Source organism: Myotis davidii, unplaced genomic scaffold (assembly GCF_000327345.1).
Source record: "Myotis davidii unplaced genomic scaffold, ASM32734v1 scaffold777, whole genome shotgun sequence".
Lineage (NCBI taxonomy): Eukaryota > Metazoa > Chordata > Mammalia > Chiroptera > Vespertilionidae > Myotis > Myotis davidii.
The window spans coordinates 1,080,974-1,097,136 of record NW_006289093.1 but is presented as its reverse complement, the minus strand read 5'-3'; the positions used below and the strand labels follow the sequence as shown (position 1 = coordinate 1,097,136).

General features: G+C 34.6%; 1 protein-coding gene across 1 annotated transcript in view; it reads right to left on the bottom strand.

Annotated features, from left to right (window-relative positions):
- Positions 1-1,321: 1,321 nt before the first annotated feature.
- The window catches only part of SI (sucrase-isomaltase (alpha-glucosidase)), a 90,689-nt gene continuing 75,847 nt past the window's right edge, over positions 1,322-16,163 (bottom strand). The window contains exons 39-46 of the mRNA XM_006761349.1: positions 14,664-14,812; positions 12,315-12,399; positions 12,175-12,231; positions 10,641-10,765; positions 7,353-7,426; positions 4,870-4,919; positions 4,449-4,616; positions 1,322-1,390 (exon numbers count right to left, since the gene is read on the bottom strand). Of these exons, the coding sequence (XP_006761412.1) occupies positions 1,322-1,390; positions 4,449-4,616; positions 4,870-4,919; positions 7,353-7,426; positions 10,641-10,765; positions 12,175-12,231; positions 12,315-12,399; positions 14,664-14,812 (777 nt within the window). The remainder of the gene's footprint in view (positions 1,391-4,448; positions 4,617-4,869; positions 4,920-7,352; positions 7,427-10,640; positions 10,766-12,174; positions 12,232-12,314; positions 12,400-14,663; positions 14,813-16,163) is intronic.

Genomic DNA, 16,163 nt, shown 5'->3' with positions numbered 1-16,163 from the left:
TATTTATATAGCTCAGATTTAACTTGCACAGAATCATCTTTGTGCTTTTATATTTTTGTGTTATTCTACTTTTTTTAGTTTCAAATTATTCAGTGGGATGATTGGTAGATATGTTAAGTACAGGTTAATTTACTAAAAGTGGAATCATGTGTATATATATATATATATATATATACATATATATTTCTTTGAATATAAATCCAAGTGATATTAATACTTGGAAAGCAATGAAGATTTTTCAGTACTAACAATGAGGCAAAATGAAGAAAAAGAAAGCTGGAGCAAAAGAATATTAAACTCAAAGATCTTATAGCTTGTCTACAAAGATGTTGACATTAATTTGCCATACCTCCATGGAGAACATCTATTTTTTTCACCTCCTTGAACCTGGCTTGGTCAGTGACTGTTTTTACAAATTTTATCAATTCCTGCCTTTCGGAGCTCTGAGCTTTCACATAATAAGTCCAAGAAAATCAACTGTCAAGGGACTCTTAGAGGATAACTGGTGATACACCAAGTGTAAGTGAAGATGGCATCTTGAATTTCTAGCCAATGAAATCTTCAGATATCTCCAGTCCCAACCTACATCTGACTCACCACATGACACAGCAGACAAAGGCTCATAAATCCATGAAAGATAATACAATTGTTGTTTTGGATTTTAAAAATCGGGGATGATTTTTCCCATAGTAACAGATGAACAAAACAATAGGTAACACCATTTTTCTTTGGATTTGAAAACAAGAAATCTAAAGAGAAGGTGGGACATAGAAGCCATGAGTGCACAGAGGCAAAAGTTGGAGAAGAAAAGCTATTGGTAGTTTCTGTATAAAGATAGTCATAAAAAGGGGGATTAAGAGTGTGACAGACTATTAAAAGGTGATAATTCTCTAATGATTCTGCCTGTTCTTCCTGTTTTTTTTCTTACGCTCTCTGACTTACCTGTGCATTTTATCCCCCTTCACAAACAATAAAGCCTAGTGCCTGAGTCAGTCTCTTGAAATGTGAAAGGATCTCATAACCTAATGTTATTGGTGGAAATGTGGTGTTTTAACTGATACTTAGCAAGGGTAATGGAACTATTTAAATCCTATTAAACAGGTTTAAAAATTGATTCCAGGCCACATTAATATAACAAAATTATTATTTATTCATTTGTCACAATTTTCAGCATTCAATTTGTATAATAACTTTAGATTGATCTTATGAAAATCATATTTTACACAATGTAAGAAACCAATGAAGAGGAAAGCTTATAAGTATGGTAAAATGTGAATCCAGATGTTAATGTCCCTTTGGCAACTGGAATTGACGATGATCTTCAGGACCAGTTGATTACTATTGGTTCATTGAGAATAACATTATTCATTGTCATATTGATATTTAATATCTAAAAAAGGAAAATGGCAATTAATTGTTTAATCAGAACCATTACTTCAATAAAAACTTTATCCATAAATAAATAAATTTATTCTAAGTAAAGAAGGTATACTTTATTTTTCATTTTGGTGAATCTTTTATTCCAGAGATTTCACAACCATTTCAGAAATAATTTCACCCAACTTACCCATTATTCAGATGATGAAATAAATCCCAGGGTGGTGGGATGGTTCTCAAAAGAAGGTGAACAACTAAGACTATTAACCAATTATAATGATTCTATTACTTTACTTTTTCTCCACGAGTCCTACATATTCAGTTATTCATACTTGCACTACATAAATCTCTATGCTTCCTACCCTCAAATATTATCTAGCCATCTACACACAAAATTTAGATTAGGAATAAGTTTCTTTGACATTAAACTAAAAAGGCTTTAGAATGCTGAATTTATTACCAATTATTTCAGTTTTGTGTGTGTAACTCTTTTTCATGGGAGAGAATCTCAAATAGACCACGTAGGGACTAATTTTGGAGGTGACCAATTAAGCACTTGAGCACAAGTAATCAGCTGTGACAGTTTTGTATGATGATGTCAGTAAACATGGCTGCTTTGTTTCCAATACTCTGTGCCTTAGCTCAGAAAACTTGGGTTCAATCATCACTTGTGCAAGAGAGGATGAAGAGAGTCACCTTTTCCTTAGTACTTACTGAATACCAGGTGCTCTCCTCGAGGCTTTATAAAATTTATTATCCACCAAAGCCCAGCATGTTAGGATTTATTTCCCACAATTTAGAGTAGAAGAGTTTAGAAAGGCAATCGTTGAATAACTTTCTTAATATGCACTACTTATATTTGAAACCGATCCATCCTACATCACAACCTAACCTAGTTCTCTTTTGTGTTGTTGTTGTTAATCCTCATCTGAGGATATTTTTCCGTTGATTTTTTTAGGGAGAATGGAAGAAAGAGGTAAAGACAGAGAGAAACATCCATGTGAGAGAAACACATTGACTGGTTGCCTCCTGCACAAGCCCTGACCAAACCAGGGTCGGGAAGAGCCTGTACCCAAGGTACTTGCCCTTGACCTGAATCAAACCCCGGACCCTTTGGTTCCCAGGCCAATGCCAAACTGGCTAGGGCTAACCTTGTTCTTTTAATATCAAAGTGAAAAGCAGTAAGTACATCACATAGCTGTTAATACTTGTACAAAAGGCAACTAGGCATGACTATTACTAGGAAAATGATATAAAAATGTATTTATATGGCAATTAAACCATCCTTTGCATGTAATTCCCACACCCATGGAGAAGAAAAACCAGGCAGAGAGAGAAATTGACTACTCTCTTCTTTCCCCATATATTTACAAAGGTTCGGAAAATGGTAGGTGCTCATAAATATTTGTTTTATTTAAGTGTTCTTGAAGGAGATGCTCCAATATTAATCAAAATAATATCTTCTTTTGCAATTCTGAGGTAATAAAAAATTGTAAAAATGTTATTCTTAGTACTTAAAATTTTGTGTGAATATCCTTGAGTACAGTGGAAGGAACTTTTCATTATAAATAGTATGTTTTATGCCAAGAATTTGGTCAAAATAAACTTGAAATAATACTTGACATGCTAAAATATTTAACACTGTTCAGCTGACTGTGTTTAGTTTATTTTTATAGTAAAAATCATGAGCTTTACTTTTCACCATTATAGTAGTATATAAAGAGCGAGAAAACATGTAAGGCAGACCATCCTTTTTTTATCTGTTGAACATTAGGCAGTTCAACAAAACTGATTTCAAATTGTGACTGGTAAGTGTTGAATATTTACTCCTAGGGAATTAATTTTTCTTTGCAGGATTGTTTCTTGGTCTGCCATGTAAGACCACTGACTAAACCAGTGATTCCCTTCCACTGGAATTTTAAAAACCAGTAAAATTTTAAAAAGAAGAAAAATTAGAGTGAGGCTCTTGAATATCAATTTTTATTTTACCAATGAAGAATACCAAGTATACACAACTCCAATTTTCTAAACTTTATATAATATAAAGAAATAAAATTATTTAAATTAAGTATTTTAATTAAGGTAGTTTCATGTTAAAGGGGAAAACCCACTTGACTACAAAACAACAGTAACAATAGGATAATTTTATTTGGGTAAAATGGCCCCTCAGGTGATGTTTAATTCTCACACTCTATAAAATTTATGAGGACCTAACACTGTGTCCCAGACACAAATTATTAGACTTTAAGTTGAAGTCAGTCAAATAACTGGCTATTGTGTAAGTTAAATTCACATGAGAGACTGGTTGATTAATAGGTAGTTGTTTCCATTCAACTCTAAACAAACGGATATGTGCACATATACACAGTTTTAGTGGTGCAGATGAAGACTTAAACTTAGATCAAACAATCACAATAGTTAGTTGGTGTCTAGAATATATTTTTTTTTAAATCAACCTTTATAAGACATAGATTCGTGCAATTTAGGATTGGAAGGAGTTTAAAAGATTGTTTCCTTGCATATTCTTAATTTATTACAAAGAAAAAAAAAGCCTAAAATTATTTGTTCAAAATAAAAGGCTGATTACTGGCAGTAATGGAATTTTAACATAAAAATGTTGAATTCTTGTTTCATCTATGAATTATAGTTTTATAAACATGTCAAATTATTCATTAGTGCTGATAAACAATTTTATTAATTTTGCAAGAGTTTTCAAATATATATTATCTAATACATATTAAAAATTGAAATGAAGATATTTTATTTTGGGGGGAAAATAATTGAGGCATTTTATCATTCATGGATGACAATGATTTAGAGGTTTAAGGTAAAATATAATTTTGGTTTAATATGTTAAAACAATTTTAAAATAAATACCATTAAATTGACTTGTCTGACAGGTTATCAAGGATGATAATATGAAAATAAATATGGAAGTTCAATAAGAATAAATGAATAAGAATGGTTATAGTTGTCACATAATTATGTTTCTTAGGCTGAGAAATAAAATACATCTATGTAGATATTTAAAATTGCTCCATTTAAAAAACCATGTTCTTAATATCACTTACCTGCTTATCTGGTTCTTGAGTAAATCTAAGTGACTCATTATTTCCGTTGTATATGAGATTAACCTTATTAACAGGAGTCTTTCCTATTCCCCATATATTGATGAATCCAAGCCTCATTTCATTTGGGTTTCCGTAACCCTTTTTCAATATAGTGCTTGTCAAGGTGGTCTACAAAGACAAAGAAATAATTTAAATTCTTCATTTGAAAAAAAAACAATTTAAACTTTAAAAAATATATATATATCTGTTAACCAAAATATATTCCAGAGTACAGAAAATTGTTTATTCATATATTTGAAATAAAGCGTATTAAACACCAAATATAAAAATATTTAAATACAAAATAATTATAAAGTGTGATATGCAACTTCAAATATTATTTAACAAAATTGCACATAAATGATCTGAAATGAATACATACCTTGTTCAAATTAAATTGTGCCAAAAAATATAGGTCCTTTTCATAGGTGCCTGTAAAGAAAATTAAAAGTGATATATTTATATTTCCAAAGAAGAAGAATAGCAAAACTAGTATATTTTTCTTTACTTTCCCAGTATAAAGGGCACTCAAATCATCATTGCATTATATTTAACTTGTTCAAACAGTCCCAGCAACACTAAAATGTGAAGGACGAGTCACCATAAATGGTTCCATGTCTGTATATAAAATATAATTCTGCCGTGTTTAAAACTAATTTAAAAATTACTGTCATTGCTATAATGTATAGCGAATGCTTACTATCTAAGTATTTTATCACACTATTCTGAAATATATATTATCATTCCCACTATATTGAAGAAAGCAAGTTCCAGAGAAGTTAAATAAATAGCCAAAAGTGAAACAATTAATTACAGATGCCCCTTTATTTACAATGTGGTTATATCCCAATAAATCCATTAGAAATTGAAAATATAGTAACCTGAAAATGCATTTAATATATCTAACCTATGAACATCTTCACTTAGCCCAGCTTACCTTAAACATAGTCAGAACACTTACATTAGTCTACTGTTGGGCAAAATCACCTAACTCAGAATCCAGTTTATAATTAATTGTTGCATTTTAAAATGTATTGAATACAGAAAACACAAAACACAATATACTGCAGAGTAGGGGTTGTTTACCCTCCTGATCCTGGGAGCTGTGCCTCTGTGCTGCTGCCCAGCATCACAAGAGAATATCATTCAGCCTATCACTAGCACAGGAATGGATCAAAATTCAAAGTTTCTACCGAATGTGCATTCCTTTGGCGCCATTACAAAGCTAAAAAATCCTAAATTGACCCATCATTAAGTTTACGGCCATCTTCATTATCAAGGTCTGGAATCAAGTCCAGTTTCCCCAACTGAGAAGACTGTGTTTCTATGTAAAACCAAACAAGCATAAGACAAGAAGTCAAAGTAGAGTCAAATGCATGATTGAAACAAGTAAGTGTTAGGATAACATTGAAAAGGCTTTACATTTTAATTCCCTTTCCCACTTATACATGCCAGCATTGTATTCAGTAATCCTCTGAAAATTGCTAATGTACACAAGTGTCAGAATAAGTTTGTTTTGATTTATTTTTTTTTAATTTTATTTGAAAGAAAGAATAGGACAGCAAATAATAATATTCCATAAAATCTGAATTACTTAACTGTTTAGATGGAGGCTTATTACCTAGATTGCAAGCTTACGAAGAAAACTTATTTGAAGATTCTGATCTAATCCAAAGACTCTAAGTATTTGATGTGTATTGCTGCTGTTTTCTAAGGAAATTACAGGGGACTTTTAAAATCTTTATATTCAACTAGAGGCCCGGTGCATGAATTCATGCATGTGTGGGGTCTGGCCTTCCCTCCCCCATCGGGGCTGATTGAGCCAGGCCTGCCTGGGGGAGGAGACACAGGAGGTTGGCTGGCCAGCCCTGCCCCTGATTGGAGGGGGAGAGGGCTGATCAAGGGTGGGGCCAGCTGGGGGAGGGGCCCCAAGTTGTTGGCAGGCTGGCCCCACCCCCAGTCGAACTCCCAGTGGAGGGGACAATTTGCATATTTCCCTTTTATTATATAGGATTATAACAAATGTAGTGAGATTACACAATATAACAAAAAAAGTGGATTTAATTGACCAGAACCATTTGGCTTGCCTGAATATCTAAATTATTTGCAGTTACTTTCCAGTATTTGAAAAACAAACAAAGACTGCAACAAAGGATAAAGGTTAGTAGAACTTCAGTTAATGTGTTCATGGTCAGGGCTTTTACAACATAGGATTCTCCCTGATTCTTCAACCTCAAAATCATAAAATACTGAGAATTTTTTTTTTATTGTAAGAGTCTTGCTAACCACCATATGATTCTTTATAAAATTATTTTCACATGATTCTTATATCAACTTCCTAATATATTTTATTTGCTAACAGATTCCCATGTCTTATGGTTGCAGAATATTAACTATGGTTTATTTAAAATGATGAAAGATACATGTCTTTGCTATAATGAAAAATCTCTCATCTATGCATAATTTATTTAAATTACAGTGAGCAGCCCATGAGAACTTCAGCTCCACACAGATGTTAGTTTTATGAGTAAGGTTTTTAAGAGAATATTCAAAATGCCTATCCAGTAGAGCTAGCACATTGTAAATCTAATCCTCTACCAGTATGATGACCACCTGGGGACATTTGACTGGAAGACAGATTCGTGGGCCTTTTCCCAAATTAATGAAATTTGAATGGACCCCATAATTTGCATTCTTTTTTTAACTGAATTTTTTGGGATGACCTCGGTTAATAAAATTATGCAAGTTTCAGGTATATGGCTCTGCAATACATCATCTGTATATTGTATTGTGTGTTTGCCACCCCCAGTTTCCCTCCATCACTATTTATCCCCCTTTACCTTCTTCAGAATCATCATGCTTTACAAACTACCCGGGTGATTCTGATAACAGTGGTCAGCAGAGCACACACTGCTGAAAGTTTAGCAGTTCGGTTTGGTCTTGAGGAACAGTCATAAAGTAAATATAGATTTAAGTTTAAATCCTTAAATTTTTCATGTCAAAATACTGAATATTAAAAACCAACAAAAAAATATAAAATAGCTAAAAGTCCTGGAACCAAACCTGAATTTTGTTTCTGGAATATCTCATGTTTTAGAGCAGTGGCTCTCAACCTTCCTAGTACTGCGACCCTTTAATACAGTTCCTCATGTTGTGGTGACCCCCAACCATAAAATTATTTTTGTTGCTACTTCATAACTGTAATTTTGCTACTGTTATGAATCGTGATGTAAATATCTGATATGCAGGATGTATTTTCATTGTTACAAATTGAACATAATTAAAGCATAGTTATTAATCACAAAAACAATATGTAATTATATATTCAATATGTGTTTTCCAATGGTCTTAGGTGACCCCTGTGAAAAGGTTGTTCAACCCCCAAAGGGGTCGCGACCCACAGGTTGAGAACCGCTGTTTTAGAGGCATCAATAGTGCATACACATGGAACACAGCTTTTCAGCCCAGTTGACCTCATACATAGTGAATGACTATTATGTGAGCATCACTTGAATAGCTTCTAGAAGAACAGAAATGATTGCTATAGAATCCCTGCACAAGCACATCTCCTAGTTATCCAGCCATTTGCCATAGAGATGAACTATATTTAAGATAAGGAGAAATTCTTTAAATACTTGTAACATTTTTTTAAAACAATGATTCAACTCTTTATTACACTAGTTTAGCTTTGAATAATATTGTTAGATGAACTAAGACTATTAATTAAGGGGAATGCAACTGTTTTAGACAAAGAAAGTAAAGCATTTACTTTTTCTTATGAGTTTATGGGAATGGCATAACCCATAAAATTTTTAATATTTAATAAAAATACCATGCATGTATTTTGGTCTCAAGGGTCCACCTACTGAAATAAATCAGAAGAGGCCTTATATATAATAATTAAAACCATATTAAGTTTAGTAACATATTTACTCTTACTGTAATCCTGTCATTGATCATTAAACATGAAATAATTTTATAGCATTTTTTATCTCTTATGTCTTATATCTTCCGCACATTTCCATATATAAATCACTGAGTTATCATTGGCAGTTGTTAAAAAGAATGTGGAGGGTAGCCAGCAAGTTGTAAGTCCTGCCACTGGAGAGGACAATATTTCTCAAGCTTGTGGCTACATAGGCCAGTCTGGAAACTAAATATCTGCTTCCATTCTCACTGTACAAGAGAGTTGGTTTAACAGCCTCATACTAGGTAGGAAAGATTTCTAAGACAAATTATGCTTAACTATCTGCCTTTCCAATCACCAACATTGAAGGCTGTATTGCCATGGAAGTCTCCTAAAAAAGCATAATAGCTAAAATTTATACCATCATAGCACTTTGATATTTTCCATGTACAAATATTAGCATGTCTTAGCATGAATATATGCATGTATTTTAATTCAGTTTACTGGTGTAGAAGATAAGTATATCTTATAATCAACATTAAAACTCTGGTTTAAAAATTTTCCAACATATTTAAAAACAGATTCAAAGGAATTTCACAACTTGCATTCTACTCCGTATACAGGGTGGGACAAAAGTAGTTGTACAGTTGTTCATGTGGAAAATAATACAATAATAAGTAGATGATAATACAAGAATGAATTCTGTGCTTTGCGTGTTCACAACTGTAAACCTATTTTTACCTAACCCTGTATATACCTAAACCAATATCCTATTTACTTCACACACACACACAAACACACACACACAGAATAGCCTCTCTTTTCTCTCATAAAAAAGGATTCTTCAAGGAACACCTTGGGTCCCCTGCATGAAGCCCTCATTTTTCACATAATATCATTTTTCTTATCTTTAATTGATCTCAAGGTAGAATATTGATACAAACTGATCTAAATGGCTCCAGAAAATAGAAAGAGACTGCTCACGCTAACTGGGGCTGTGAGCATGTAGATGAGCAAGAGAGTGGATGCAGTGTGGAAAGAGCAGAGCTAGAGGGACTAAAGCCTCTAGAACCTGAATGTGTAAGTCTGAATTCAGGCAGTGGAAACCGACTCTGTGGCAGTCACAGAAGACACAGTCTGGTCATATTGCCAAATGACAGGGCGGAAATGCCACAATCAACTGTGGCAGGATAACTGAATTCTCTTTCACTGTGTGTTCATTTGATTCAGATCTAATAAGGGTTTCTGGGGCGAAGAAGAGAGGAGAGTCTTAGCCAGATAATCTGTTATGAATGACAACGGACAGAAAAATCTGAATCATCTTTTAACTTTGTGTGGGACAAGGCTACTAAGAGACGCATCTGGCTCTTCTCTGGGCAGCAGTAGACTTAGCATTTGAAGGAGTTGTGAAATCATCAATGGATACCCACATTTTCATTGACTAAAGTGAGTCTTAGAATATTTAACTGAAAGAAGGAGGCAGAGAAAGGGGAAAAGACAAGCTTGAAGATCAGAGAAATCTTCTGAGCAATATTTGCTTAAAGGTTAAAAATGGGTCACTTAAAATCATGTTCATAGTATTTCTTTCCACATGTCAGAGGCAGGAAAAAAAGAACTTAGGCATTTATTGTCAACACCTTTACATATTCATACAGAAGATAGTAACTTTTAGTCGGTATATTAGTTTGGTAAATGTTCTTCCTGTAAGAGGGAATATCATGTTTTCAGACCGTTTCCCATGAGTCTCTCACGTTTTTGCATATCTTACACATAGAGGCACTGACAGGTTTTTTTTTTACTATCCTTTAAAGGATGCTTTGAAAGCAAACAGTATTGGAAGACAGGGCTGTGTTTAATAAAATTGTAAATCACTGTCCACTATAATAATTCAAAGCAAAGAATACACAGGTTTGTTTACAGTTGATAACAAAAATAAAATTGAGTTTCCTTGATCTTGGAGTTCCTTAGCTGTGTCTCAAACCTCCTGCATATGCAGTATCTTTTAGGCCACTTCATGTCACCCCCATGGGACTTGGGGACAGGGAAAACTAAAGCAAACATGAAGGTCATATTTCTTGGTATGCCATGAGTAAAAAGGCTCTTCACTTCTGACTCAGCTCCATGAAACTAGCAGGCTAACTTGTAAGCTTGGAACTAGGGTAGAATCTCAGACCCTTCCAAATCCTTGGCAATTCTAGCTGATGTATCTTAGAATTTAATCTGAGTTCTGTAACCACTTTGTTTACCTGTGAAATGTGTTTTGATCAGGCTCTTGACAGGGTAGGATGTAACCGCCACGAACATGAAGGTTTATTTTATCAAAGGGAGCATCAAAATCCTTAAACGTTCCTCTGACACCAATATCTTGGCCCTAGAAATGACAGGGTTGGAAGGAAGAACAAAAGCAGCAAAAAGTGGAATTATTAGCAATATTAGAGGCCCGGTGCACGAAACTTGTGCACTCTGGTGGTGGTCTCTCAGCCTGGCCTGCGCCCTTTCGCAGTCCGGGAGCCCTCAGGGGACTCCCAACTGACGGCTTAGTCCCGCACTCCACAGGGAGCGTGCCTAAGCTGGCAGGAGGACATCCTTAGTGCTGCCACAGAGGCAGGAGAGGCTCCTTCCACCACTGCTGCACTCACCAGTTGTGAGCCCTTCTGGCTGAGAGGCGCTCCCCCAGTGGGAGCACACTGACCACCAGGGGGCAGCTCCTGCATTGAGCATCTACACCATGGTGGTCAGTGCACATCACAGCGACCCATGGTTCCGCTGTTTGGTCAATTTGCATATTAGCCTTTTATTATATAGGATTGCAACGTGAGGGGGCACATTTATAAAATCAAATGACACACTTTCCAAATTAAAATAAAGACACAGACATCCCTGTGGGAGCGCACTGACCACCAGGGGGAAGCTCCTGCATTGAGCATCTACACCATGGTGGTCAGTGCACATCACAGCGACCCATGGTTCCGCTGTTTGGTCAATTTGCATATTAGCCTTTTATTATTATTATATAGGATTGCAACGTGAGGGGGCATATTTATAAAATCAAATGACACACTTTCCAATTTAAAATAAAGACACAGACATTTACTTAGAAGATCATGTTCTTTAAAGCATATACTCAGACCTTGGTTTCATGGTAGCTTTGAAAATAATTTACAAATACTTATTTTTGTCATGCTCACATGCAGAAAATGTATGGGTTTTTCAAACATATATTTATATTGATTTCAGAGAGAAAGGGAGAGGGAGGGAGAGATAGAAGCATCAATGATGAGAGAGAATCACTGATTGGCTGCTTCCTACAAGATCCTTACTAGGGAGGAGGCTGCAACCCAGGCATGGGTCCTTGACCGGAATCAAACCTTCAGTCCCCAGGCAGACACTCTATCCACTGAACCAAACTGGCTAGGGCAACATACGGATTTTTGAAAGGTCACAAAAACTATTCCTGACTGCCACATACATTATTCCTGGAAGGCCTGCATTACCTGTAATCATCATTTTGCACAGCCAATAAAGGGCAATGACCTTTTGATGTACAATATGTACTTCCCGTGTTTATTTGGTAAAATAAATCAATGACTACATAATCAACTATGGCAGAATAAAATAATTCTCTTTCACTGTGTGTTCATTTGATTCAGATCTAATTAGCAAAACATACCTTACTCATTTTAAGTGTATTTCATTAAATACATCATTAATGTAAAGATCAGGATCAAACTTAAACCCATTTCTGTGTAGTAAATTCCCCAGAATTCTTTAATTACTTACCGTATGGTAATCAAACCACCGAGCGTTAGGGACATAACCTCTTACAACGGTCTGATACTGGAATTTAAAAAAAAAAGTTATTTAAAAATATATCCATTAGGAAAAATATTTTATGAACAAAAATATGTGGTAGGACTTACAGGTTCCAATACAGGGGTAACCATAAATGCTGGGCCCCACAGGAACTGCTTGAATATGTCCCAGGTAGTCTTCTCTTTATAGAACCTTGACAAAATATTTATAGATAGTTTAATCAAAGAACTTTATCTCTTCTGGATACCATTAAATAAGCATTCAAATCACATTTTGCAGTGTGGGCTTGTGTGGATTAAAAAGCAAAAATAACGCTATGACTTGGAATTCAATGTGCAATGCTACAATACTTTACAAGTAAATCTAGACCATGACAAAACCTCCTGACGAAATGGAGAGGATTGTGACTGAATTCATAAGACCACTGTGTGAGAAGTTTAATTTGAAGATAACTCATGAAGGTACAAAATATTAAGTAGAAATAGAACATTAACAAACTAGAAAACAAAATTATAAATACCCTGTGAAAAAAGGGTATTGAAAAAAGCGTGTTGATTTGGTAATTTTAAAGAGTTTGCTTATTGTATTTCGATTAGAATCCGATGGATAGGGGATGTGTATGTACTTATAGGTCCCTATATATTTTACTAGATTTCTGAATTTGAGATATAAATTGCTGGAAAGAATAAAATCTTGAGAATAGACACTATTAAATATCCACAATTTTCCTCTAATAAAATGGAGGTATAATTTTGTTTGTAGGTTTGTTCTTTTATTTCTGTTATGTTTTGTTCTATTACAAACAGATAAATGCCAAGGCAGATTTCTGGGTTTACTCTTCCGTGAATTTCAAATGGAAGCAAACGCCCAGGTGTTTTCAATAGGACAAGAGTTTGAATCGTTAATAATAATGTTTCTGATTGGAACTAAGTCCACAGCTGATACTTGATTCTGAGAAGTTACTAGGGAGATGACAATAGTTACAACTGTTCGATTTGAGTAAATGTTTATGCTGTGTAATTTTCATTGGTTTATCAATAATACAATATAACAAAATGCCTTTTTCAATTACTCTGATAATATAGGGTACACAGGTAGCTATTTTATGATTATTTTATGATTATTTCAAGGGTTTCTTTGTATTTTTGTTGAATGTGTATTTTGTTTTTTGTAACATCTACAATAAGAATCAGCTTATATTTGTCAAAAATAGAATAGACTAAAATTTTAGAATAAAATTTCAAGATTTAGCCATATATCAGTTTGATCTTTAAAAGTGAATCCAAATAAATTTTCTAAGGAGCATGTTAAAACTATTCTAAGGTACCCCATTAGCACACCTACTAGGGGACTGTAATCTTCTTTTTCACTTATGAATTAACTAGAGGCCTGGTGCACAGATTCACGCACCGGTGGGGTCCCTTGGCCTGGCCTGTGCCCTCTTGCCATCTGGGGCCCCTTGGGGGATGTCGGAGTGCCAGTTTCGACCCGATCCCCACAGGCCTGGCTGAGGGACCCCACCGGTGCATGGATTCGTGCACCAGGCTTCTAGTATGCATATAAGATCTTTGGTTAATCTCTTCCTGCTCTCCTCTATCCCCACTTCCCTCTGATATTCATCAGTCTGTTCCATTTTCCATGCCTGTGGTTTCCACTCTGACGTTGAGCCTCTGCCCCCTGGTGGTCAGTATGTGTCATAACTACTGGACTGTCGGCCGGTCGGCCAGTCGGTCAGTTGTTTAGGCTTTTATATATATAGATATGTGTATGATTTGCTTAACTACTGTAAATAGCAATGAATTTAATCATAATGCAGAAACAATATTACTTAATGTAGAAAACTTTTTTAAAATACTCAATGTAATAAGGTATATAAGTAATCTAGAATAACATCTGGAATACAATAGTAATTCTTAGGAAGAATAATTACATTTTAATAGCTACTTTGTTTCATTTTAATGGCATAGATAAGTCTATGAATCAGAAGATTTATTTATGAAAATGTTTGTTTATCCAAAATGTACACTAAAATAATAATGAAAAAGTTTCAAATTCAAAATATTATATATTGGCCCTGACCAGTATAGCTCAGTTGGTTGAGCATTGTCCCATGCACCAAGAGGTCGCCTGGTTCAATTTCAGGTCAGGGCACATGCCTGAGTTGGTGGCTTGATTCCCAGGAGGGGGCATGCAGGAGGCAGCCAATTGGTCCTTTTCTGTCATCAATGTTTCTCTCTCATCCTTTTCCTTCCTCTCTCTCTCTGAAAACAATGCAAACATATTTAACATATTTTTAAATGGGTATTCTTTTTAAAAAATTAAAATGTTCTGGTGGTAGGAGGAATATAAAATGCTTCATAACCTTTAAAAATATATTGTATGTTGTACTAAAAGATATTATTGAGTAAATTAATTGGAAGCTATCTGTCTGTGGTAGGAAAAATATTTGCACTTACTCATGCAAAAGCGGTCGGATGACAGTGCCACCATGAGCATGAATTTCATGCATCTGTGTATAGAAGTATGGCAACAAAGTGTATCTTATATTTAGAACATTCTTTGACATTTCTGAAAAAGTTTGATTCCAGGAAGCAGGATCTTGTCTCTGAAATAAACCAAATTGAAATAGTTGTAAACTTTTATTTTTCTTTAAAACATAATTTTGAAATACATATTTGGGGAATAAAAAGCAAGAATATTAATTCACTGTCATGTGCAATATACATCACAAAAATCTCATACAGACAGCACAATATTATCATTTAACTATGAAAAGTGAGATTAAGTCTCTGGCTTGATTTAGTTTAAGTTATCATATGTAAAGTACAGTTTACATTTGAATAAGTGACAAATATATTGTCAACTATGATGATACAAAGTGTAGGGGTCAAAAGTCTAGGAGATACATGAAATGCTATAAAAAATGGGCTAAAATAAACAGAGACATGCTGAGCCCATCATGTTAACACTGCACATTGTATGTTCTCATCAGAAATAAATAAATTATGGAACTAAAGAACTAGTTATATATGAGGAAGTGAAGACCTAATTAATGTTGGACAAGAAAAAAAAATAGAACATTCCCAAGTCTATTCTAGAATACACACTCCAGGTAAAAAGACTGTCACCTCCTCTGGCCCGACACCTCCTTTCCGGCCCAACCCTGATCGGCCTGGCCCCGATTGGCCCTGCTTGACGGCCAGGCCTAAGAGCCCCACTTCTGAGTGAATTTTGTGCATGGGGCCTCTAGTATATTTATATAGGTTGCTCTCCCCAAACCCAATTCTCTGCTCTAATGCTAATGTGACTTCAGCCAAGAGAACTTCCTGATATGATACCCCTTCTAAAACAGAAGCCCCATAAATCTCTATCACTTTAACTTACTCCATTTTTCCTTCATATGGGTTTATTTGTACGTGGCATTTTATATAAATGTACAAATATATGTGTATAATAAAGAAAAATAAGTATAAATATACACATAATTACCTATTATAACTATCCTTCCTACATTATATGAATTGGTAGGGCAGTGTTTTGTAAGTATTAACTAGTAGACTCTTAATGAATACTTGTTAAATGAATCCTTGGTCAGGTTTCTATTGCTTCATACCCTACTTTTTTTAATAGTACAACTTTCTAAGTTCTGTTGTTAAATTTTCCCATTAAATATTCCTATCCCATCAAGTTATGTCTTTAGTGTCCAACTTTCAATTTCTTCCAAAGCATGTTTGCATACTTTTTTCCCTACCTTATATAGGTTTTCATTTTCATTTTCTAAAATAAATCCCCTCCTCTACTCTGACTAAAATTTTCTGAGTGACGCATTTCAAGCACATGGTGAGCTCTGCCATTCAGTTACTGTGGCTAGAACTTATCCTTTAAAGTCTAGCTTTGTCCACAACCTTCTGTAAGGTGCTTTTGAAAACGTGTCTTTCCTCTGTACTTCCTGAAAG